Source organism: Salvia miltiorrhiza, chromosome 4 (assembly GCF_028751815.1).
Source record: "Salvia miltiorrhiza cultivar Shanhuang (shh) chromosome 4, IMPLAD_Smil_shh, whole genome shotgun sequence".
Taxonomy (NCBI): domain Eukaryota; kingdom Viridiplantae; phylum Streptophyta; class Magnoliopsida; order Lamiales; family Lamiaceae; genus Salvia; species Salvia miltiorrhiza.
In genome coordinates, this window is record NC_080390.1 from 51720299 (window position 1) to 51746133 (window position 25835).

The following is a 25835-nucleotide window of genomic DNA, read 5'->3' on the forward strand; positions in this document are numbered from 1 at the left end:
TCAGTATAAAGAAATCATTAGTTAATAGAAGACTTCAAAACATGTATGAATTTTAAGGGGTTCATTCGTCTGAAGCATTTCCAAATATTTTTGTGACAATTTAAACGTTAGGGAGTATGAAAATTGGTGGGACAATATCTTATATATTCAATTTAATTTTACTTCCCCAAAAATATTTCCCAAGATCAATCCATTTGTCTTTAACGATAAAATTTCGTTATCGATCAAAAGGGGGAAATAAAAATTCCACAAACTACATTTGCTACATTTTTTTTATTAATAGTGCAAAAACCCTCGCCTACAAGTTAAACGCACACTAGTGGAACAGTAATATATCTTCAATTTGGTTCATTTACATCCTATACTAGAGCAAGTAAACAATATGATTTTTTTTTTTATATAAAAAAAAGTAAACAATGTGATTTTATAAATACATTAGTATCAATTTACCGTTCGTATAGATTTCACCTATTTTCACATCCTACTTTCTTCGTAGTGGTACACATGCTTTCATTTTCATTGGTTTATTTTCTGAATGCAATATTCTTTCAGAAGTCGTAAGCAATGTGATTTAAATATCTATAGTAATCGTTTAATAATCAACTAGTATTTCATATCTTGGTTTCTTGAAAAACTTTTCCCCCGAGTCTAAACTTAGTAACGAAAGAGCTTGAATAAATTTCATGTGATTTTCTGTATTAGAAATGTCAAAATAGCTGGTATTACATGCGAATGAGAGTTCCAATAGGAGATGAAAGAATTCAGACACTAATTACAAATCTTAATTCTCGACTGTATTAAACCGTCATGCCTAATAATGATTTAGGACAGCATCCAAAAATATCTACGAGATCAATATTTTTATCAACCTCTGCTAGAGTCAACAACACCAGAAGATAACTGAAGAAGGCCGTATATATGCCGGTACTAACTAGTTGAGAGAGAGCATTCCAGTCATCTTGTCCACCTCCAGAACATGACGACGATGATGATAGTTACAGTCATGCCAGCATACTTAATCCATCTGTCAAAACGGTTCCGCCTCTCAATGAGCCTCAACAGGGAGTTTGATAGCCCCAAAGTGTTGAGAACATCCAGTGCTTTCCTTTGAGCTCTCTGCATCAATGGAGAAACCATAAAAGTTTTGCATGGATACAGTAGACGAGGATGAATAAATCACTGTACTAATAACTTCGCCTTCTACAACATTGGTTACTCAAGATCTGAGTGGTTTTTCATGGTGAAAGTATCTGCCATGATTTAATAAGAATGAAGTCCACAGTGGACAAATATCTCATTTCTACTGCTGCTCTACTGAAGAGAATTCAGAGATAATAAATTTTGAATAACAGCCATGGTTACCAAAAATATCCAATTGACTGGATGTAATTAGGGCTGTAAATCAGTGGAGCCAACTTGCGAGCCACTCAACATTCAACTTACGAAAAACAAGATAAGGTTCGACTTTTAGGCTCGCAAGTCTTGGTAGTACTCTGCTTGCTAGCTTGTGAGCCAACTTGTTATCAATATCTAGAAGATCATACTAATAGTTTTTTATTCAAAATTGCAACAGGTTGAAGTCCAATCTGACGCTAATGAGCTGCTTAACTGCAACAGCTGGTACCACATGAAGTCAAAATTTTCAGCAACCAACTACTACGGTTTCTTTATTTTCACCGTAAAAAGCACAAAAACTTTCATGCAATTGCATAAGAAAAATGAAAGCCTCCCACTAATTCATGTGAAGCAGGGGTCGCTCTCATAAATTGACGCAAATCGCAATAGCAATACTTCTACACTAATCCTACAACATCATATCATTCTAGTACCGGTAAGTTGCATAAAGATTGTATCATGTCGGAATATGTGCATGTAGCCCGCATCTTCACAAACATGATTATTTCAATGAGCCTCTCCCGACTCTTGCACACAAAAATTGTATCATTAAATTTTACTTTAGATCTCCCATAAATACAAGTAACTTTATGCAAGTTCTTCACCCATATAGAGTGTTTCATACTATATTATATACATCAAAGCACCACAAATTTACAAGACAGATTCATACTTTTGCATCTAGCAGGGGCTTTGAAACGATTACCTTTAAGTGGTCCCTTTGCTCACTATACTTGGAAAGAATAGCAACTCCTGTTGCAAAGCTGTCCTCTAATAATCTAGACGATCTACGGACTGACTCCACTGCTTGAGACTCCTCATCGAAGATTCTCAAAACATGTGCATCTCCACTCTGAAACAAATGGAGCATTCAAACAGATAAGTTGCCATACCTCAAACAAACACAAAAAAGATAAGTGAGTTTTAATAGGAGACAGAGGCAATACAGCTCTCCCAAGTAATTCAGCTCTCTCTTGGGCTTCTTGTACTCGCTTCTGATGCCTTGATGTGTACTTATCCAGACTAGCTCTAAATGACTCGGCCTCCTCACTGACTTGTTCTACCTTTCTGCACAACAAACCAAAGTAAACAAATTTTATCATACCAAAAACAAGGTCTCACTGAAACTATAAATCTTATATCTGCAAAGCCATAAGAAAAACCAGCTTTGTGGAATAATTCAATAACCTAATTCCCATAACAAAATACAAAGAATCAGATCATGCTATCAGGCAGATTTAAGGGATACGATCAGCATCTTCTCTATATTCAACTTCTCGCTCCCATTTGAAAAGTACCTTCCATCATTAGCAAGAAAAGTTCCAATATAACATTCTAACATATTGGTTCTATACCCGATTCATAACTAGAAAGTTTCTCCGGCCCTTTGCAATTCACAGTGTGTTGGGATAGATACTTCTTGGTTACATTTTTCCAGTAGGTAGTGGATGATCATTTTAGTAAAAAGCTATCAAGCACAACAAATAAATTTATAAACAGGCTTTTCATCATCATGAAAGGAATATACTAACATAACAAGAATATCTATTATAAATCAAGATTTTCAATTAGGAAAACTGGGACGTAAACTAATTATTCACCACAACAAATGGAGAAAACAGATGCTACTATAACCAAACATTTAAAAATAAAAAAATCCGTTATAACAATTATAAACCTTATCTTAGTGGCAATATTCATGGATGAATAAGATAATAATGGCCAAATGTTGCTACTTCCATCTAATAAGATACTTACTCAGACCAACATGTACTGTACTTAAATGACACAACTCAAATCATCCTCCCAAAAACAATGGTGCCACACATTCTTTTTATCTGTTCCTCGAGTTACCATCTTCGTTTCATCTTAAGTTTAACTAATTTTCTAGCCTAAAACAGCCTTCCCGCTTGAGTTTAATAAAGTTTTCGTCACAAAATCATAACTAAATGATCCGAAATTAAAAATACAGGCACAGAAAAAAGGGGGATATAAATGACCATTTCTTTAGCATTGCATTTGCCAAAGATTAGCATCTTCTAAATGGCATACTTTGTTAAAGAAGTTCAATAAGATTTACAGCATAACCACACACAAATTATCCGCATGAGCAACATTCCAATATTATAACCCCCCCAAAGACGTTCGTTTATGTTACCACAAAAGATTTCCCTAATAGCAAGGCAATTAAAGCCACTCTGCCAGCCATCCAATAAAAACACCGGGATCAGATCAACAGTAAATCTCAACCTCTAAATTTCACAAAATTATAGGACTAAGGATGAAAATACCAATTCAACCAGCACTATTGCAGATCAGCAGCTTCTAATCTCCTTCCTAGAGCACTCATATCATCATAGGCATTACAAACCATCGAACAACATGTTTCAGAGAATTAATAAAATTGAAGCCTGAATCGATATACAGCATGCGATCCCTACGTAGATTCAATAAGACGAATCAGATTTGCAGATAGAGATACCTTTTCCAGAGATCGCGCTGAGGCTTGGAGGGTATAGAGCGCCAGAGGCGATCCATATCAGCGCAGAGAGACTGGATCTGGTTGATATCTCTTCGAATCAAAGTAGGTTGATCATCAGAAGACCCCGCGACGACGGCGCTCGACGATGAAAGCGAAGAGGAGGATGTTGACGTAAACTCGAGTCGCTCGAGCCTCTCCAAAGCATCTCTGATCTTCAATGACAGCCGCTTGGAGCTAGAGTAGAGCTCCGAAAGATTTCCGCCGCCGCCTTCCATTGCCGTCACCGCCCTCTCGGATATGTTTCTGCCTTTCCTTGATTAGTGCCAAAACCGATGTCCTGTCTTGTGAGACTCTTGGAATTGGAATTCAATTTCTTGTGGCCCCCACAACACCCTTTTTTTTTTCGTTTTTTTTATGAATCACAACACAAATTATAAGTTGGCCATTGTTTTTCTTTTTTGCTTTTTCTAAGATAGATTGGAGTACTTTTTTTTAGGGGTAATTGCCCCTAAATACATAAACTTTCACAAATTTCTGGAATTGCACATGATCTTTAAATTCAGCCCCACAATACATAAACTTTGATATCTTTCTGGAATTGCACATGGCACCGGAAATCCCCAACTGAAGAGATGACGTGGACGCCGGATTGTCTACGTGGACTCGCCGGACGCCACGTGGAAATGAAAATAAAAAAAACGACTTAACTGAAAATTAAAAAAATGCCAAGTCTGAAATTCCCTCTCCCATTTCTCCAAAAAAAAACGTGAATATTCCCATTCCCTCTTCTCTTTCCAGTTCAAGCCCTAATTGTCGACCATGGAGAGAAATTGAGAGCGCAGCCTTTATTTTCTTTGAGAATCAGAGACACCAAGGGAGTGCAAGCCCTAATTGCTTCCTCTGAGTGCGAGATTTCGAAACCTAGGGAGATTCAAGATCCAGATTCGCGAGCTTCACCACATTGCGAACCAGAGCGGCCGTCTGTCGCGAGCTTGAGAGAGTCGCGTCTGTGAAGATGCCCTAATTGCGTCCGTGAAGAGCCGCGTATGCCGCGAACTCGCAGGCATAATCGAACCAGAGTCGAAGCACTCGAGCAGAGCCCTAATTCGAAGAAGACACCAAATTCGCGAGCTTCTAAAATCGCGTCAAGATAGAAGGGAGTTATTTCCGTCGTCTTCTTCAAAGTCTGAATAATGTCGAACTGTTCGAGCTCAAGGGATTCAATTGGGCGTGAGAATTTGTGTGGGCATGGTATTCCAGCGATTGAGGAAACCTCACACACTCAGAAGAATCCGGAAAGGAGATTCCAGTACTGTTCTAGAAGGAAGGTAATTTCATCTATTGATTTTGTGGTTGAATTCTTACTGTAATTATTTGATAGCTCATTGTGTGATCTTAAATTGTTCTAGTGGAATGATTGTGGGTTGTGGCAATGGGTTGATCCTGAACTAAGTGCATACTACAAGTTGTGCTTCAACAATATCAGAAACGAAAGGGATAAATTGGTAGAGCAATTAAACTGCAGAGCGATGTTGGTGGAAATGAAGAATGGAGAAATTCGAGCTAAAGCTGAAGAAGTGGCTGCATTAAAGCTAAGATTTTATGAGACGAAAGCCGAGGTTGAAGATTTGAAGAAGATTAAAGAAAAACTGGAATGGAAAGTAAAGTATATGCAGTTGTTTCTATTTTTTTGTGTATTTTGTGTTTTGGTTAAGTGTGTAGTTTTGGTGTAGTTGTAGTAGAAGTGTGTACTGTTTTTGGTAAACTGGAATGAAGATTTTGCTCTATTGATGTAATGAATGTTTTGTTGGTATGAAGAATAGATTTTTTTGGTAAACTGGAATGAAGTTTCACTAGTTTGGAGTTGCTAGCAGCTGAACAGCTGCTCTATCTCTTTGAGAACCATCTTGAAGGGAACATTCCTATTGAGCTTGGGCAGCTGCAGCAGTTGAGGAGGCTTGATATCTCCATAAACAACTTAGTCAACATATACACTCAAAATTCTACATTCTTTAGTCAACATTGTTAACATATCCTTCACTTCTTCGTCAGTTTTAATCCACCTAAATGAATTACTCCTTGGAAATCTATACCATATCTTAGTCCACGAGGCATATCCTATTGACTTAACAATTTCATGAAGTTTCTCCAAATCGAAATTATGCTCTTCAAAGTCATATCTTCCTATATAATGCCCCTTCATATAGCATTCAACTCCATCAACATCAACAAAATATCCACCATGGTGTATGAAAAGAGCAAAATAATTACTGCAAATTGAAAGAAATATCAATCATTAAACATAAGAACTCAATTGAAACAGAACAATCATAGTTCGAAATTGAAAAAAATGTGTACCACTCTCTCATGGCTCCCTTCTCCTTGCTTCCTTCACCCTGCTCTCTCATGGCTCCCTTCTAATTTGAAAGCACAAGTACAAATTTCAGTTTCCTGCGAATTTCAGAAGCTCGCGAACCAACACCTCTTCTTCGAATTAGGGCTCTGCTCGAGTCCTTCGACTCTGGTTCTTCAATACCTGCCGACGCAGCTCTTAACAGACGCAATAGGGCGTCTTCGCGGACGTGAATTTGGTGATGGAGACGAATTTGGTGATGGAGCACAGAGGAGCAATTAGGGCTTGCGAATTTGGTGATGGAGACAGGGAAGACGACAGACGTTAGGAAGCACAGAGGAAGCAATTAGGGCTTGCGAGTTCGCGAATCTGGTTCTTGAATCTCCATGGTCGACAATTAGGGCTTGAACTGGAAAGAGAAGAGGGAATGGGAATATTCACGTTTTTTTTTAGAGAAATGGGAGAGGGAATTTCAGACTTGGCATTTTTTTAATTTTCAGTTAAGTCGTTTTTTTATTTTCATTTCCACGTGGCGTCCGGCGAGTCCACGTAGACAATCCGGCGTCCACGTCATCTCTTCAGTTGGGGATTTCCGGTGCCATGTGCAATTCCAGAAAGATATCAAAGTTTATGTATTGTGGGGCTGAATTTAAAGATCATGTGCAATTCCAGAAATTTGTGAAAGTTTATGTATTTAGGGGCAATTACCCCTTTTTTTTAGGTAAAACTTATTAACAGACTCAAATAGGGTAAACTACTGCGACCTTTGCTAAACTATTACGACGTATTTTATAATTACGTAAAAATATCAAAATATTATCATTTCTGAGTTAGAATAATTGTCATAAAAAAATTTATGTTAATTCAAATATTTTAGTATTTGATTTGAAACAGTGTATAACAATTTTATCAACTCTTCTCAAAAAATAATAATAATAATAATAATAATAATAATATCAACTCAATGAGTATGATAACATGAAAAAAGAGTATAATGTTCAACATTACATATAAATGGAAGTAAAAAAAATGATATTTTAAACGATCATAACTTATTCGTTTTCAAATTTATTTTCTATCATTTTCATATCTTTAATAAAAGGGCAAATAGCACCAAAATCCTTATAGTTTTGCGAAATTCGCATTTTTTCCGTGACCTTTAAATTTCTTGTTAAAATCCTTAACCGTTGCTCCGATTCTCGTTTTTCCCTTAGTGACGTTTTTCGACCATTAATTAGATGATGTGTGACCAACGTGGCACACTTATGCTGAATAGATTAATTAGAAGCTAAACGACGTCGTTTTGCGTCTAACCTAATAGCGTCAAAATCCCTGAAGTTTGGCGCGATTCTCATTTTTCCCTTGACCTTAAAATGAAGCTAAACGACGTCGTTTTGCTAAGCTTCTTGTTGAGGGTGTCTGGTTTGGTTGAGGGAACAAGGCAGCCGATTGTTGTGTGTCGTCATTTGACATAAAGGCATAATTGAGAGAGATGAGGGAGGTTGGGGTCGGCGGTGGCGGTGTCGCTGCTGCCCAGCCAAGGGTGGATGGGAGTGGACAGAGAGGGAGATTCAGAGGGTGCTTCAGTTTGAGGGAGTACAGACGAAGGACGAGGGGGCTCCTCGTCGGAGTTACAGCGGTGGCAACCTCGTACTTGTATGTCCGTGGCTGAAGTTCCAGCGGGATGACGAAGACGAAGACATGGATTGGGTGTTTTTTTGTCTCAAGAACCCTAATTTGAGGTCAAGGGAAAATTGCGAATTTAGCGAAACTTCGAGGATTTTGGCGAAACTATGTAGTTTGTGTCGCCGGAAACTTAATCCTACGTGGCTTTCCGACAACCATGTCAGCATTAGTTAAATTGTCGATCAATTTTATGGGAAAACGAGAATCGGAATTAAGTTCAAGGATTTTAACCAGAAATTTAAAGGTCAAGGGAAAAATGCGAATTCGACGAAACTTCGAGGATTTTGGTGCTATTTGCCCTTAATAAAATATTATCATGATCTTTAATTTATCATCCATATTGAACATATATAGATTATCAACTCAGTGAATATACTGGAGTATTAAATTTAATAACTATCGTACGGTAATATAGTTAAATTACAAATAAAAAGTAGAACATATTCTATTTTTAATATATCTAAATTAAATTTAAATTAGAAAATATAATAGCAAATTAAATTAAATAGTATATGATGAGATAACTGGATGTGTATATACAATTATAAATATTTCAGATAAAGTAATAAAAGAATAACATTGTATACAAAAATATTTTGCTTCTAATATACGACCAAAAATATAATCGAGTTTTTGGCTCTTTAAATGTGTTTTTATGATTAAAAGGGGTTCAAATGTGAAATTTGATATACATATTAAATATTTTAAAATTAGTTAAAATTCACAATTTTAGTAAGAAATAAAACATAAAATAAAGAAGGTAAAGAAAAAAGAAATAAAAAAAATATAATTTATAAATAATTTTTTGATTTTATTATAATTATAAAATTGCCGGTCAATTTTAAAATTGATTTGAAATTTAAAATTGTCTTTTTAATATATTATAAATTATAGATATGATCTAATATTTGTTTTTATATGAAATTAGTAATTAAAAAGTTTTAAGGTGAATTTATAATTTAAAAGAAGTATATAGATATAATTGAAAAAGTAAGTGGAAATAGAATATTTTAAAGAGTATTCTTTTAAATTTGAATTTGGTGCAAATGATTTAATGTTGAAAATGAGTGAGAGTTTGATGCAGTCAATGTATTGGGTTTTCTTGTACTTGATTCCTTTTAGAGAAGCAGCATCTCCCGATTTGTGAGTGCAGTTGAACTCCTCACTTCCGTTCCTTGTTTGAAACAAGAAATCAACCTCTACTTCTCAGACCATGAGGTATTCCCAATCATTATTTCAGTAAAAACTCTCTCTCCTCTCTCTCTCTAACGCGGTTGTTTTACTATTTGTGATTTGGAGGGCAGTCGGCAGCCGGAGGTTCTGTGGGCACAACGATCAGACAAGGTGTACTTGACCGTATCTCTGCCCGACGCCAGGGACATTTCCGTCAAATGCGAAGCCGACGGCCTCTTCACTTTCTCCGCCGTCGGGGTCAATGGCGACACCTTGTCCTTCACTCTGCAACTCTATGGCAACATTGCCCCTCAGGTATTATTACTTTCACCCTCCCAATTTTCCAGGTGAGTAATTGTTGGAACCCTAGGAAATTAGTATAATGTTATGGATGTTTTGAGTTTGTCCACTGCTTATTTATGGAGGTGGTAGAGTTGGACATTATGTGTGAACAAGTGAAATTCGATTAGCAGTATAACAAGTGTCCGTGATTTTGATTATTTTGAAATTACATGTTGAAGAAATTGATTGATGAGTGAATTAAGAAAATTGCTATTGTTTACCAAACGTTTTTCTTGGTGAGGGGTAGTTCACTGTACCCATCACCTTGTCTATGATCCCTCTTTGGTCAAGAATGTTTGGTTTGGAAGTGCATCTGTGTAAGTGTAGGGCTTCATGAAAGGTAATCCTATGGACTCAGAAAGTTGTTATTGGTTAGTCGAGATGAGATTCACATGGATAATGCATAATTAGGTTGATAGGCTATCAATTTGTTTAACCGGGAAAAATAACTGACATAAAATATTATGCATGACTAACTGGTTAATCATTCTTTATGGCATTCATCTTAAACATTGGTAAATCATAGATTAACGTTTGAAGCGAAATAGAGCAGGTCCTGAGTATAAACATTTGCATACCCATAACTCACATTGGTCTTTGGAGCATAACTGAACTACACTTGAGGTATCAGTGCATTTTAACTGAACTAATATCTGGATACCTAGTTGATCTTCCTTTGTGATATGTATTATTTACATCTATGGCTTGTATGAGATTGAACATGCATCAGTTCTTCTATCCAAGTATCTCTTTGGACATAGAATATTAGTTGCTTCGACATATTAGCCATATTTCTCCTCAGTGTAGCTTTGTAGTACCTTTACCTTTGTTTTTGTCTGTGTGTATTTCCAGATTTTTAGAGAGAGAACACATTCTCCAGTTATGAAGTAAATTTTGAAGGTTATTTCATCCACTATTCTATTTTTATGTGTGTTTTTACTTTTTAATGCAGGGATGCAAGACAAAAACTGGTCTAAGGAATATACTATGCTCTATCCTGAAAGAACAAAAGGGTTGGTGGAAAAGGCTACTGAAATCTGAAGAAAAGCCTGCTCCATACATTAAGGTTGATTGGAATAAATGGTGCGATGAAGATGATGAAGAATCTGACTGTGAGTTCGTGCTACATCGCGTTGATGTTTAGGTTTCTAAGTTTCCTTAGTATTTGAGCTTGAACAATCCCACTTATCTTTCTTGATTCTGGTTTGACAAGTTAACATTCTTTAGATCCCACCTCACATATTTTCCCAATTTTTCGCATGCTTTATTATTTGATATGTGAAGTAGAAGAACTAGTAAAATGTTAATGTTTGTACTGAAAGGGAAACTGATAATGATACTTCTCCATGTTCGACGCTGTTCTTTGTGAGGTAGAATCTTCTGTCTAAGTCTCTCACAGGGGAAGATTGTCTGTGGTCAGTTTTTCCCCCTAAAAAATTTATTGGAAAGTTTTTCTGCTTATTGTCTCTTTATGTCAACTGTCTTTTGAAATTTCTGATAAATGAGGTATGTTTATGGTTGGCAACTAATAGATACAACTAGATGATGGCATCTATTATTAATATTGCTTCCATCATCTTTTTCATCCGAACAATATTTACTCCTGTTATAGAGTAATATTATACATGAATACATTACAAGACTCTTCGAGTTATTTTATGGGTTGGTGTTTTTCGTAGCTGACACACAATTTTTGATACCTGCAGCAAATCTGGCTTCTGATGATGATACTGTGGTAGTCAACTGAAACCCTTTCATGGTCAATTTTTTAAAACCTTGTAATGAAAGAGATCATTTGTGTCTCTAACATGGGCTCTTGTTTTCCAGTATACTGGTGAAAATGAAGAGAGCAGTGACGATGAAGGAATGCTTTGTGAGTTAAATCTCCTTTGCTTGCTCACCTACTTAAATCCCAAACATTACATTCCAATGAGAATGGTTGTAAAATCCCGTGTTTGATGCATTCTTCTTATTGGCACTTCCCTTTACTTTATGATTATTGGAGTTATCATCTCATCATACCTTTAGTGAAAAATGATGCGCTAGTCTGTTGATCTATGGTGCTTCTTGCATTGCTCTAATTCAAGCATATGTCGCAAAAATTTCTAGTGTTCAATGAAACACATATTATTAAAATTCAAGCATCGTTGACACATGTGATGTGTTGCTCATGCTGTTATATATATTCAAGATTAGGATATACAGAAAGAAGGGGAAAAAAAGGTTCCAGTCTTGAGGGCTTTCTATATGCTTATTTTGTTTTTGATGGTGCAGATCTTCCTGATTTGGAGAAAGCTAGGGGCAGCATTTCCTGAAATCCACATATCGTCTTTCGTCACCAAGAATCTTTTGGAGTTATGGCGATTAGAAATTAGCAGTCGTCTCGATCTAGAGATGATGACATTATTATGTAGACTTTGATCTCGATCAAAATGTGGTGATAAATTCTCTGTCATCGAACATTTGGTACTGAAATGATGATCACTGGATTTCTGCTTTGAAATGCAAATCCAAATTGCTATGCCGTTCTCATTTTGATGCTTTCTTGAACAAATCCTATCATACAATTTGGCAGTGCTGCTGCAAAATCTGAAGCCGTAGTTCTTGTTATTTTTGGGCGATTTTTCTTAATATTTTTTTTTCCTACCAACTGCCGGCCCTACCCAATAACTTACTCTACAATGTCTACATGCACCTTCCATTACAATTTGTATAACTAACTCCAGATCTTTTATTGCAACTGGATATTACATTACACGTTTCGTCACAAGCATATGTCCTACGATTATAATGTATATAAACACTAAAGAATGAGACAGATAAAAACAGAATATATGGGCACTGCGATTAAAGAAAATGTCAGTCTTGAAACATTCTACGCAGTGCCACTATTAAAAATGGAGATGAATGGCCCAAGCTTAGTGTAGGATCCCAGGAGACAACCACTTAAACTAACAACATCATTTGATTGGGTAAGAAGATTTCTATAACTATGTTATGCTGCTTACATCGTGAGCACAGGCTGATGTGATGCCACATCATCCGTCATTTACATCTTATATTTTCTTTTCTCCATCTTTCTATTTAACACGTATTATCGACGTTCTTTAGTCGTATAAATGATGGCTCACGTGATATCTATATAAGTTAAGTACTCACTAAACATTAAAATAACATTTCTCGTGTCTCTTAATGTACGCGCATACATATATACATACAAAGTAAGTGAGTGAACGAATATAATTATCATTTTAAGATAGTAAAAATAAAAACTAACAAATAGTATAAAAAAATTAAAAGATGGCAAAATAGCCACTCTTACTAATATTGGTCCTGAATTGCTCTATAATTAGCCTTAATTCACTACTAGACTTATTCTTGGTCACAAATTGCCCTATAATTAACCTTAATTCGCAACTACCAACTTCTAAACTCGTTAATTTAGTCTTAAATTCCCCAATTAATGAAGAAAAATATATTTTTAGCCAAAATTGGATGTATATATATTAGTATCATTTTATTTTTTTTGGCTGTTCTTTATCTTTACAATATGAGAGTGACTATATATATATATATATATATATATATATATATATATATATATATATACTTTTTGCTTCATATATACTATATTAATATATTAACTATATATACAATTCAAATATTGAAGATATCTTTACACATGATTAAAATAAACTTTTAACTTAATATGAACGCCAAATGTATTGAGGTGAGTTTCAATGTATAGAAATGAGTTTCATTGAATGCATTCCTTGGTAAAATGTGTCGAGATATGAATACCGTCTAATGATCATTTACATATGGTACAATTTTCGTGTCATTTCTTAAGATTGTAAATAGTACTCCTTTATTTGTATGTTGTTTAAAAGAGTCTGGGATATCCTTGCCAGTGGTGCAAGTGAAGCTAGTTCCAGCTGCTTAATGGACATATGCTTTTATTCCATTAATTAATCGTTTTCATTCACCAACATAATTAATAACATCACCCAAAAATCTCAATTATATTTTTAGTTCTACTTTTTAGTTTTGTCCACGATTTTGTATTTCATGATACGAATGTAAATTTTTAATTTCTCAATAATAAAAATAAATCCTCACAATATCTCTGTTGGCATTTAAAACATACTAACAGAATCTCCAAGTTCAAATGAAATTGATGCAATCATGAGAATTGTGTCTTGTGTTGACACAGCAACAACATATATAAAAAATAAAACCACCAACAAAATATTACTGATATTCTATTATTCTCCTAGGAGAGTACAACAGATACGAAAACGACGTGAAATAAATAATAAAAAAAAAACAAAAATAATAGTGGTAAAAATGTTGCTCGAGGGAACTTAGCCCAAGTCGGACACGAGATAGAACAAGTCCTCATTGATTTCAACTCCACCAAGTGTCGCCCCCTTGTTTCCGCCGGCCTCCGCCCCCCCTCCCATATAAATCAACCACTCCTCCATAATGGAAGCTGAATTAAAATGGATAGGCTGATAAGCTTAGAGCCGTCGAATGTGGTGACGGTGAGGATGGAGGCGGGCCACAAATCCTCCGGCTCCATCACCCTCCGCAACGTCATGTACACCATGCCCGTGGCCTTCCGCCTCCACCCCACCAACAAGGCCCGCTACACCGTGGCGCCGCAGTCGGGGATCATCCTCCCCCTCACCACCCTCACCCTCGAGATCACCTACCACCCGCCCCCCGCCCTCCCCCACCGCTACCCCCACTGCGACGACACCTTCGTGCTGCAGAGCGTCGTGGCCCCCGGGGCCGCCGTCAAGAACCTCTCCTCCACCTACGACGCCGTTCCATCCGACTGGTTTACCAACAAGAAGAAGCAGGTGTATTCCGACAGCGGCATCAGGATCATGTTCGTGGGCTCCGCCGTTCTCACCCACCTCGTCGCCAAGGGCTTCATGGATGACATCCGAGAGGTGCTTGAGAAGAGCGACCCCCTCTGGCGCCCCGCTGATTCCCTCGACTCCGACGGCCAGCCGCTGCTGCACCTCGCCATTGCGCAGTCCCGCGCCGATCTGGTGCAGCTGCTGCTCGAGTTCAACCCCGACGTCGAGGCGCCAGGCCGGGAGGGCTCCACCCCGCTCGAGGCGGCCGCCGCTGCGGGGGAGGCGCTCATCGTGGAGCTTCTGCTGGCGCATAAGGCCAATCCGGAGCGATCGGAGGCCTCAAACTGGGGGCCGATCCATCTGGCCGCGGCCAACGGCCACGCCGACGTCGTGCGGCATCTCCTCCTCAAGGGGGCCGACGCCAACGCGCTCACCAAGGACGGCCGCGCGGCGCTCCATTTGGCGGCGGAGGAGCGGAGGAGAGACTGCGTCCGCCTCCTGCTGGCGAGCGCCGCGCGGCCCGACGTGCGTAGCGCGCGGGACGGGGAGACGCCGCTGCACGTGGCGGCGGGGCTCGGCGACGAGCAGATGGTGAAGCTGCTGCTCCACAAGGGGGCCAACAAGGATGTCCGGAGCAGGGCCGGCAAGACGGCGTACGATCTGGCGGCGGAGAGCGGCCACGCCAGGCTCTACGACGCGCTCCGCCTCGGCGACAGCCTGTGCGCGGCGGCCAGGAAGGGCGACCTCAGGATGGTCGTGCGGCTGATCGAGAGCGGCGCCGCCGTCAACGGGCGCGACCAGAACGGGTGGACGGCGCTCCACCGCGCGGCATTCAAGGGGCGCGTGGATGTGGCGAGGGCGGTGATCGAGAAGGGAATCGACGCCAACGCCAAGGACGAGGAAGGGTACACGGCCCTCCACTGCGCGGTGGAGTCGGGCCACGTGGACGTGATCGAGATGCTGGTGAAGAAGGGGGCCGACGTGGAGGCCAGGACCAACAAAGGCGTCACGGCGCTGCAGATTGCGCAGTCGCTCAACTACTCCGGGATCATAAGGTTGCTAGCGCGTGGCCCGCCGCCGCCGCCGCCGCATGTCGATGTCGTGGACGCGTTTGCTAAGGTTAGAGATATGGACAAGAAGAAGGCGGGTACTTACGGCGGGAGAGTGCGGCGGAGTAGCTTCGATCGGGCTGCGGCGGTGGCGGTGGTGTAGGAGAATATTGAATTCTTTTTGCTTCATATATTGATGATTAAAAGAGAAAGAGAAAGAGAGATTGTTGAGAGTTGCAAGTCTTGATTGTAAAATTGTATTGAGTGGTAGAATATTGTAAAGTTTGAATATGTGGGTAGACTTGTGATTCTAGGCGTATCGTATAAGGTATAATTACTTCTTCTTTGCAATTGGGGCAATAATACATGAGAAAAATGAAGATAATTAGTTAGTGTAATTTATATTGTGCTTCTTTTTCACTTTGAAGTTTTTTGAAATATACCCATGATTGATCGTTGCACAGAGACAGAAAACATTTGTTCCTCATCCTTTTGTAAAAGTTGAGGAATGCATGAAATATATACTTTTTGAGATATACAAATGCATGGTCATTGGCCGTGAATCATGTATTGGAGGACAAATTAATTCATAAGATTGAGTATATATTATGTATGCAAAATGATAAATTACCTTTTTCAACTCACAATCTTGGAGTTTAAATCAATTAATTTTAAAATGTGGCTCCCGTCACATTAAATTCCTAATGCAAATTTATCAACATACAAGTGGCTTGCTTTTCATCTATGAGGAGGGCTTTTATTTCAAAATGGATCCAAATCTCAACAGAATCATCCATGTTGTCGCTGCACTATACCTTTTGTAAAGAATAATTCCTAAATTTTGTTTTCATAGTAAGATTGTAAGACGGTGAATTCTTCAAAGGACGAATATACCAATGCTAATTATAAAACAAGTAGATAATAGTTTTAAAATCTGGGAGTGATGTGACACTCTCTTGCTCTGCTTTGGTTAGCTATTTGCTTTTATAAATTCTCTCGTTTATTGATAAAGTGCCACTATTTACACCCAATATATATAATTCTAGGATTCATAGTAATTATTACTCCAAATAGAATACAATTAGTAACAAAAAAAGTAATTGTATTTTTTCTACCATAAAGTACTTTAAAAATATATTTTCAAACTTCCAACCATATCGCTATGAACATTTTTCAAAATAAATATTATTAATATAATAAAACTAATAGTAAAACGCGGATAGTGGATACATATAATAGCTATTCGTGTTTTCTCTTTGTACTTATTCTTTAAAATAAAACTAAACATTCCACAAAAAGATATATAACTAATAATTAAACATGAATTAATGTTTCCCCTAATCTCATGCATAATGTTTGATGCATAGTGATCTTTGATGAATAAATACAAAAAAGTATGTATCTTGATGGCTGATGTTGCATTAAACAATGCAAATGATGAACAACATTTCTACCAAAAATAGAACACAAGAAAGTCTATGCTATACAATCAACAATTTAATTAAAAAAGCATTTAATTAAATTTAATCACTATCGCTGCTACCACTTCCTTCCTCCTCCTCTTCTTCTTCTCCTCCTCCGCCCTCCCCTCCGATTATTAAAGCAATTACGGTTTCAAGAACGAGGCCGAAGGCTCCGGCCGCGCAAGCCTTGGCCTTCTTCTTTTTCTTCTTCTTCTTCTTCTTTTTCTTTTTCTTCTCTATTTCTGCAAGGATATTCTTGTCCTTCACATCCTCACCTCCATGGAATTCACCTTTGTGCTTCTCTTCTTTTTCCTGTGACATTTTTCTCTACACACACAAAATGGAACACATGCATTTTACAAAACACAAGTTTTTATAGGCACGGAAGGGAATGGTTGTCAAAAGTTCTAAATATAGGTCAAATTTTACGCATTATTAGGATTTCTTTTCAATTATATCAATATTGGCCCTTCATTATTAGGGAAGTAATGTGTTATATGTATCTTTATGTTTTTTATGCATTTTTTCATTCTCATTTTTTTTTTACTTTTCGTCTGTGGCGCATTTATACACGTGACACACGTCCATGCAATATAGGCTATACAGTCAAGGTGATTGATTTTTAGTTTCGATTTTTTTTCCCCATTTCATTTGTCATATATATATAGGAGTATACCATGCTTATCGATGCTTTTGTGTAGTAATCCATTTTCTTTCGTTTTGCTCATATATTTTTAGTTTTATTTGTGTTCTTCTAATTTAGTTTAATTAATTTAATTATTGTAAATTAAAATTGATTATTTCATGATTAGCAATGACTGCAGGAACTTGTAACAAATGCATGTTTTTGGTTAAGTATCACGTAAATTTAAAGCTATTTAGTTAAGAACTTATGAAGATATGTTGGCATGTAATGAACGAAGACTTTTTTTTCCCAATATTATAGTCCAATTTCTAAATTTTAAATATTTTTAAAAAGTATTAAAATAATCTCACTACAAGAAAATAGTTTTTAACCGAGGAATTTCCGAGTAAAATTAGTCTCTCGGTAATTACCGAGTGATTTTCGAGATATTAGCGAGGAATAACGCATCCCCAAATTACCGAGCAATGTACCGAGTATTTACCGAGTATTATCTTTAGCGAGAGAAACTTTCCCTCGGTAATACTTAACTGTTAGTTTTATTTATCCACATATATCGACTTCTTTCTCATATTCTCTCCTAAAATTTAAACCCTAGCTCGCTCCCCTCGATTTCACCGCCCACCACCCGCCGCCCGTCACTACTCCGCCACCACCTTTCTTCGCCGCTTCCCTGGAACAACTCAGAGATTAGAGAAAACTTCAAGGTAATTCAAGAGATTGGGAAGTATCAGATTTTCTTAGAGATCTCTGATTGTGAAGTAGTATCGCTCTGTTCCATCCAAAAAATTATATTTGTTGTGTAGGATTTGATTATATCAGTGTGCACTGATTGATACTTTTATGTGTTTTGATCATTCGATTCTATTCGATTACCTGATAGACTTCGAAAGATAGCCAATGATCCTTCAAAGGTAATGATTTAACAAGTTCTTAGTATTACTAGCACTAGATGCTAATTTATTTCCTTTAATTGCCTAATGCGAATAATTTTCCTAATTTATTTTTGTTAGCATCAAGCTTTTTATGTATTCAGAGTATTGTTTTTGGATTTAAGGTTTCATCCATGACATCATATGATTTCCATTTATGCTTTCCAGAACAAATTAAAACAAATTTGAAATCTACCTTATAAATTGTGTTGAATAATTATGATTGAGTTCATTACCTTTGTATTGTCTTGTACATGTAAGTTCCTATCTACACTTTTCTGGTTTTATTGAATTGTATTTAAGGTTTCTTCCATGATATGATAAGATTTTCATTTAAGTTCCTATCTATAGTTTGTAATTTATATTCAGTTTAAATTTGTTTGTTCTCAACTTTTGTTTGTTTGTGCAATATTGCAGGTAGCTCGAGAAATTGAGACAAAATCAACCTTTCAAAATGATTTCCTGAATCAGCTGGTATGTCATGAACTATTCAGCATTTTGAACTAATCTTGGAGAAAAAGAATTGACTTCTATGACTTATGATCACATTGAGACTTTATTTTGGTATATTTTCATAAGATATTTTGGCTGCAAAACTCATTAATATCTATTGTTCTAAGGCAGTAAATGATCTACAACTTCATGTGACCGTAAATTAAGTTCTACAGCTTCCTGTGGTGAGTGTGACTTGATGACTGCAATGGTCATTGTTATATGTATGACCTTTACTAATTCCAATTACTAACAGTTAAAATCTTGAAAATTTGTACTTTTAACTTGTGAAGTTAGATATATAGAATGCCTCTGAAAACTATCATGGATTTGTGCTCATGGCCTTTCATGAGAAACCTTATAAGGATCTAATAGAGCTATGTTTTTTTTCACTTATGCAGCGAATGACATTGATTAAAGCTCAAGCAGGGGTGAAAAACAACATGAGGAGATTCAACAAGAGCACAATTTGAAAAGGATCAGGCCATGTAATGCATGATATTCTTTTTGCATTGCTTCTATTTTTTCTGGTCTATTTTTGAATGATGTACTATCTTGTAAAAGTTTGCATTTGATGCCATCATGAGTTGGCTATCATAACTGATTTACCAGTGTACATGAAGTTTCTTGTAGAGGAATGAATTGTAATTAAAATATTAGCATCTTTGGCCAATAACAAACTATCAAGATATATACTTTGTGGGTCCTAAACTTATTTCTCTAACAATTGCGACCCAGATAACAATAAAAGGAAAAAAAAATGAATTAAATGATAATTGTAAACATCCATTTATATGATTACCGAGGGATTACCGAGGCTAATTTCCCTCGGTAAAATTACAACACCAGTCTACTGAAAACCCGACGCACGTTTACCGAGGAACAATTCTCTCGGCCATCTCTCGGAACACATTACCGAGTGGAAGATTCCCTCGGTAAAAAATTACCGACATTGAAAATTACGACGGCCACTTTTACTCGGCAATATCTCGGCAACAGATTTTACCGAGGGAAATCAGCTAATTACCGACGGAAATTTCCGTCGGTAAAAAATTATTTTTTTGTGGTGTCTTATTCAATTTTTTTGAAGATAATATGTGAAACATTAATGATAAAATTGAAAATTTTCATATAAATTAAACTTTCTAAATAACATTAAATATATTCTTTAATGTGTGAAAAATGCAAGTGAATAAAATGGGGCTATAAATAAAATAAAATAATCCAAACATAATTTAGTACTTAGTACTTTAATTTAGTTATGGTATCCATAGTGAATGTAGTCAGACGTGCCCAACTTTAAAAGGGCTGGTTTTATTTGGGTTTCATAATGGGCAAAGCCCAGTTCATACACGCTGAATATCAGAATATGTGTATGTTGTGTAACTTGTGTTCGTTTTGACAGCTCGGTCATGTCACGATCAATAAATACCAACAAATTTTATATTGGGGGTAATGGTTATTTTTTTCCCATTCTCGAAGATAGAAAAATAAAAAATATCCATTATAAAAAATAATTATAAAAATTACTCATTTTGAGTTTAAAAGAATAAAAAATATTTAATAAGTAAATATCCGATATCTGCACGCGGATTGTTTATTTAATTATATATTAGACATCTTCGATAATTCTAAAAAAAAAAATCCGACCAATTGTGATTCCTACATTAAATTCATGATAAAGTGACGTGCTAAGCTTCATGTAAGTAGATATAATTTTAAGTTTAGGATGGTTGAAGTTGATACGTGCCTAACAATAACATTTAAAATGTTTCGAGTTAGTGGTAAGGTGATGGGTTGGTAAGCTTCTCATGACAACAAGCTCTGTTAGTGGTTGCTGACGTTGTCGTCCAACCAAAACATAAAAATAGAAATTTTGAAATTAAGGGAAAAGGAAGTTGGTGGCAAAGAATCAAGGTTCTAACATGAGATGAGATCCTCCAAAAAAAACAAACGAGATTCTAACATGAGAATATATTTCTTCAACCACCATTTTGGTTGTGGTAGTATTGATTATTAGACATGTCAAAACACGACACATTAGACTATATATATATATTTGATCCAGTTACAACTTAATATACTAATAATGTTATGATAATGCCATTCAATATAAACTTAGATAACCAGGGGCTTAGCCCACTGGCCACCGGGTCCTCACTTAAGAGAAGTGACTCGGGTTCGATCTTCTTGGAGTGGAAGGGATTTTGATTTTTTGTTCACATTTTGGTAAAAACAAATAAGCAATGCTTTTTTTTTTTCACGCAAATATGCAACGTTAGATCCATGCCTAACGTATTTATAGAACAGTAACAAAAATAAAATAAAAAGTAGTAGTAAGAGATAGCAGCGAAGACCAATTAATGAAAGAGAATCGGCGTTGCTTTTTAGTGGTGCACAACTTCTCCACTCGCCTTTGTACACATGGGATCGATCGTCTATTCAATTTCTATGCGATTTTTTGTCTATCTTTTTTCCATTTGCTTTCATATTTGGAGTTATAGATCTTTAATTTCTACAAAATTCCATATGTTACTTATATCTATATAGCATGTTGTGTTGTGATAATATTAACAGTTTAGATTTAAACTCTGGAGACTCGAGAACCAATCGTTAAATCATGTATCGCACAACATCTATTATACAAAAAAAAAAGGCATCAAAAAAAAAAAGGCATCAATAAAGTATTTTAACTAGTCCCACGTAAAGCAACACCTTAAATTCCATTAAAAAAAATCGTTTGGGATATTATTTTCTTTTATGTTGCATAATACATTTCACATTTCACTCTAGTTACATATCTATGGTTTGATGTTCAGATTATTTCATATTATTTGAAGTGATATTTTTCTTTTAAGACATGTATATTAAAATTTTTCTGTTATTCTTTATTTTTTTAGGGGAAGATGTGTTATATTCTTTAATCATCTGTCAAAACACACTCCCTGAGCCAAGCAAGAAACCCCGATGTCCAACAAACAGGCGTCGGACAATCACGAGCAAATTGGGCAAGGCAAAGTCCTATTAGCTGTACGATATACATGATTCACACTAATCAAACAATTCTCCCTAGCTACCTTAAGAATATTGCATAAATCAGCAGGAAGGAAGTGGTGCTCCTCTCCATCTTTCGCCATAACCCACGTAGCTAGCAAAGAGCTAGTATAGATCTCGATTAAATTCCTATTATATATATATATATATATATATAAAAAGCCTTCAAGAACTTAATTATATTTGGAACAAGAATTAACTTTCTTTAATCATTAAGGGTGTGTTTGCTTTGATGGAAAAATGAGAGAAAAAATACATTTTCACTCATTTTTCACCATTTTCATACGTTTACTATGATGAAAAATTTTCTCCGGGTAGCCCATTTTCACTCATTTTTTCTTCAATGTTGGATAATAAGTACTATTATGCTAAGGTAGGAATGTGAAAATATTTTCTAATATTTTATTATTTTTCATCTTTAGTAAATATATGATTAAAAAAAAGAAAGAAAGAATAACTTTTTCTCATCTATTCTTATTCATTATTTTCCAACGAAAACTTTTTACTCCATCCGTCCCAGCTTTTAGTATCCAACTTTCATTTTTTGGTCGTCCCACATTTTAGTATCCATTTTTATTTTTGGTAAAAGTAGGTGGGGCTCTTACTCCACTTTAATTATTTTAACTCTCACATAAAATGTGAGACCCTTATTCCACTCACAACACATCAATTACTTTATTAAAACCCGTGTCGTTCTCAACTGGATACCAAAAGCCGGGACGGAGGGAGTACAACAAAAAAAAAACGCACCGTAAATGTATTTTATAAGAAATTAAAAGCTGTATAATGATTGGATAGTAATCATACAAATATTAATTAAAAAGATAAAAATACTCCAATTAGGGTAAAACAATATTTCCTGCTTAAGAGAGTGATCCCCAATTAGATAGATTTAGGGTAATAGGGGCAGCGATGGGAATTGAAGTAATGGTGGGAAGAATACAGAAGTGGGCCACGTAGACGAAAACCAATACCCACCAACTACACCACCAACTTACACCATCATTTTTTTTACTTTGTCGAATTTAACCCAGCGGATCTATCCGGCGCGTGTCGACGACGCTCTCCACTCCCCCTTGACGAGGATTCGGTCCAAGTGAAAGGGGTAATTTGGTCATTTGCCTCTCATATTTTGCCTAATTGGCTATGACTCATGACTGTGTGATGTACGCGTGCAGCGCGTGTTAGGATTTATGGTGTTTGATTAATACAAATGGTAAATATCATGCTCCAAACTATTAACTTCGCCTAAAAAATACTTTCGCATCCATTTTTTGATTTCCGAAATTGTGATGTGACTCATAGGATGTCAACGTGTAATTTATATATATACTAGCATTTGCACTCGTGCAATGCACAAAAATATTTTTATATTTTATTATATACTTATAAAATTGATTATTATATAAAAATTATAAATATAATTAAAAATACTTTGATTTAAGATAAATATATTTTAGGTTAATATAAAAATAATAAATAATAATTCATATTAATAAAAAATAATATTGTGAATAAAGAAAACCATATATGTTAAAAAATAATTGAAAAAAATAGATTTATTTAAAAAAAAGAGGAGAGAGAATTTTCTTAAGTTTTAATCTTTAAATAAATATATTTTTTGTATTTTAAACCCAATATTTACATGACATATATCAAATTAAAGCTCGTCATGATCTTTAATTAGTAGAATTTCACAATTTTAAAAAAGAAATAAAATAGAAAAATAAGAAGTTAAAGAAAAAGAAAAAAAAGATGTATAACTTATATATAACCTTCAATTTTATTCTAACTACAAAATTGTCATTCAATTTTGAAATTGATTTGAAATCAATTTCAAATTGAAAACTCCCTTTTTAATATAGTATAGATATATATTTTTAAATAATATAGTACAAAATGATGTCATTTCGTATCATATTAATTAAAAAATAAAATCCACACTAGAATTCAAAACTCTCTTATCATTCGTGATTTTTTCTTATTCTTTTAATTTTTAAAGAATCCTAATTGAAGAGAATTTTCAAAATTCTTTTATCGGTAAAAAGTATCTCAGCATGATCTTTTGCCAATTATACGATTTGGGGTGATAGTCGAAGGCCGATAACACCGACTACGGACGAGAATCAGAGAGACGGAGTATTACCGCTGCAAAACCGAAGCCAGTGATTCTCTAATCAAAATGCAGCTAGATGTAAATGGAATGAAAGTTCTTGGGACGGGAGCTACACTTAAACTTTTAAAATTGAATAAAAACTAAAGCAAGTTTGGGGCCTAAAATAGAAACTAAAGCAATAAATTTAAAATCAAAGCAATTTGAAGTTAAAAGATTGTTGGGTCCCGGATGATCACTGAACTGGTGTAGGGGAGGGAGGAGGGGGGGAAGAATACACCAGTTGGCTATTTTAAAAAAATAAATAACTTTTTTTTTTTTGATCGGGTAAAGTCATGTTACATGTTAGTAATTAGTTCCCCATCCACTCCAAGAACCACCTTATCTCTCCATTCACCAAAATCCACCCTTATATCTCCAATCTCCAATTCGCTCCCAAGAGGGATCGAACCCGGGTCACTTCACTTCATTGACTGAAGTTAGTATTGTTGACGTGATCAGTGAAAATCAAGATCAGTTGAAAGAAGGTGTAGACTGATATTGATATTATTTCAGTGGATAACTTCAGTATGAAGAACAAGTCGACAAACTGATAGTTCGGTTAAGGCTTCAGTCTAATCAGTTGTAATTAAGAGTGAGTGTTATAAATTTTACCGACTACCCAAAGGTTTGTCAGTTAGACTGGTAAGTGGTAACACTTGTTGCGCGGAAACGATTTTAAAGAAATAGCTTTTAGTGAATCGCTAAATTTTATATTCAACACTTAATATTAAAAATACCTACACGCAGGAGTATAAATTATACGCACACTACACACTACTTTGACTTTGCATGAACACAACACTAATTTCTCTATACTACTTGCAGTATAGTTTTTTTTTTTTTTTTTTTTTTTTCACATGACATCTCTTTATAAACCTTAAGATGCCCAATACATTTGATTCAAACTGGCAAAATGCAGACTTCAAACATACGATTCAATTGAATGTCCCACTAACCGACCAAAACACCAATTAACTCCTAATTAAAAAAGCTTAATATAAGAAATAAAAACACACAAAAACAATTTTCCAACACATACCCCATGGGATTTTTTAGTCGTCCCATGTGAGGGTCACGTGTCTTAGATCCGGAAAGCCTTTTATATTTTTAGCTAAAGTTTTTATCTAATTATTTGTTTATCTAGTTATTCCGTCGAAGATATTTAAAAATTATTTTAAATGAATTAGTTTATAAAATAAGTTGAACTCATAATTAATATTTTAAATAATTAATTTTTTTACTAATAAGAATATGAGGCATTACTAATGAGACGTTTTAATATAATAATTGGAACATTACTAAAAAAGACGGAGGGAGTAGTATATAACATTGAGTCCTACATAAGATTTAATAAATAATTGGTGAATATGTATTTAATAAATAAATGATTTTATTATATAAAAATTAGTGATTGTGGTTTAATTGAATGTGGATCGTTGATGATTTTTTTAGTAAATATGTATTTGTAGTGTTCAAATATAAGAAAGGTGTAAGATCATATTCTATAACAAAGTATAATATATTCTTTATAAATGTTAAATGTTGGTCTCAAGCAAGTGCGTATTGGTGTATGGGGGGAAAATACACCAATTGCAAACTTTTTGTTGCTTTACAGAGCATGTGTTCTAAATAGGGTTCAACTGATAATGATTTAGTTGAATTGATAACTGGTTTGTGCAAAACGTGATCGTTAAGAAGCTCAGCTACGCAAAATCTTTGAAGTTATAGTTTCAATTTAACTCAAATTC

General features: G+C 35.7%; 3 protein-coding genes and 1 long non-coding RNA gene across 6 annotated transcripts; 3 read left to right on the forward strand and 1 right to left on the reverse strand.

Annotated features, from left to right (window-relative positions):
• Positions 1–670: 670 nt before the first annotated feature.
• Positions 671–4357, reverse strand: LOC131020419 (membrin-11-like). Its single transcript, XM_057949199.1, has 4 exons — positions 3878–4357; positions 2343–2463; positions 2102–2248; positions 671–1116 (listed from the first exon to the last, which is right to left on the reverse strand). Exons 1-4 carry the CDS (start codon positions 4150–4152, stop codon positions 955–957), a joined length of 705 nt encoding a protein of 234 aa, XP_057805182.1. The 5' UTR covers positions 4153–4357; the 3' UTR covers positions 671–954.
• A 4566-nt stretch (positions 4358–8923) lies between these two features.
• Positions 8924–11963, forward strand: LOC131020420 (co-chaperone protein p23-2). 3 transcript variants are annotated; one of them, XM_057949201.1, is made up of 6 exons: positions 8924–9134; positions 9221–9404; positions 10384–10543; positions 11138–11166; positions 11259–11304; positions 11706–11963. In XM_057949201.1, the coding sequence occupies exons 1-6, from the start codon at positions 9130–9132 to the stop codon at positions 11744–11746; spliced, it is 465 nt and encodes a 154-aa protein (XP_057805184.1). In that variant the 5' UTR covers positions 8924–9129; the 3' UTR covers positions 11747–11963. The 3 variants fall into 3 exon arrangements, with proteins under 3 accessions (XP_057805184.1, XP_057805185.1, XP_057805183.1); XM_057949202.1 differs by having other exon boundaries at positions 8971–9134; positions 11138–11163; XM_057949200.1 differs by having other exon boundaries at positions 8971–9134; positions 11259–11963.
• A 1641-nt stretch (positions 11964–13604) lies between these two features.
• Positions 13605–15737, forward strand: LOC131020421 (protein VAPYRIN-like). The gene has a single exon (XM_057949203.1). It carries the CDS (start codon positions 13934–13936, stop codon positions 15509–15511), a length of 1578 nt encoding a protein of 525 aa, XP_057805186.1. The 5' UTR covers positions 13605–13933; the 3' UTR covers positions 15512–15737.
• Positions 15738–17801: 2064 nt separating this feature from the next.
• Positions 17802–19537, forward strand: LOC131020423 (uncharacterized). The gene is made up of 3 exons (XR_009100687.1): positions 17802–18161; positions 18804–18860; positions 19280–19537. It is a non-coding gene; the product is annotated as an uncharacterized LOC131020423 (long non-coding RNA).
• The last annotated feature ends 6298 nt before the right edge of the window (positions 19538–25835 follow it).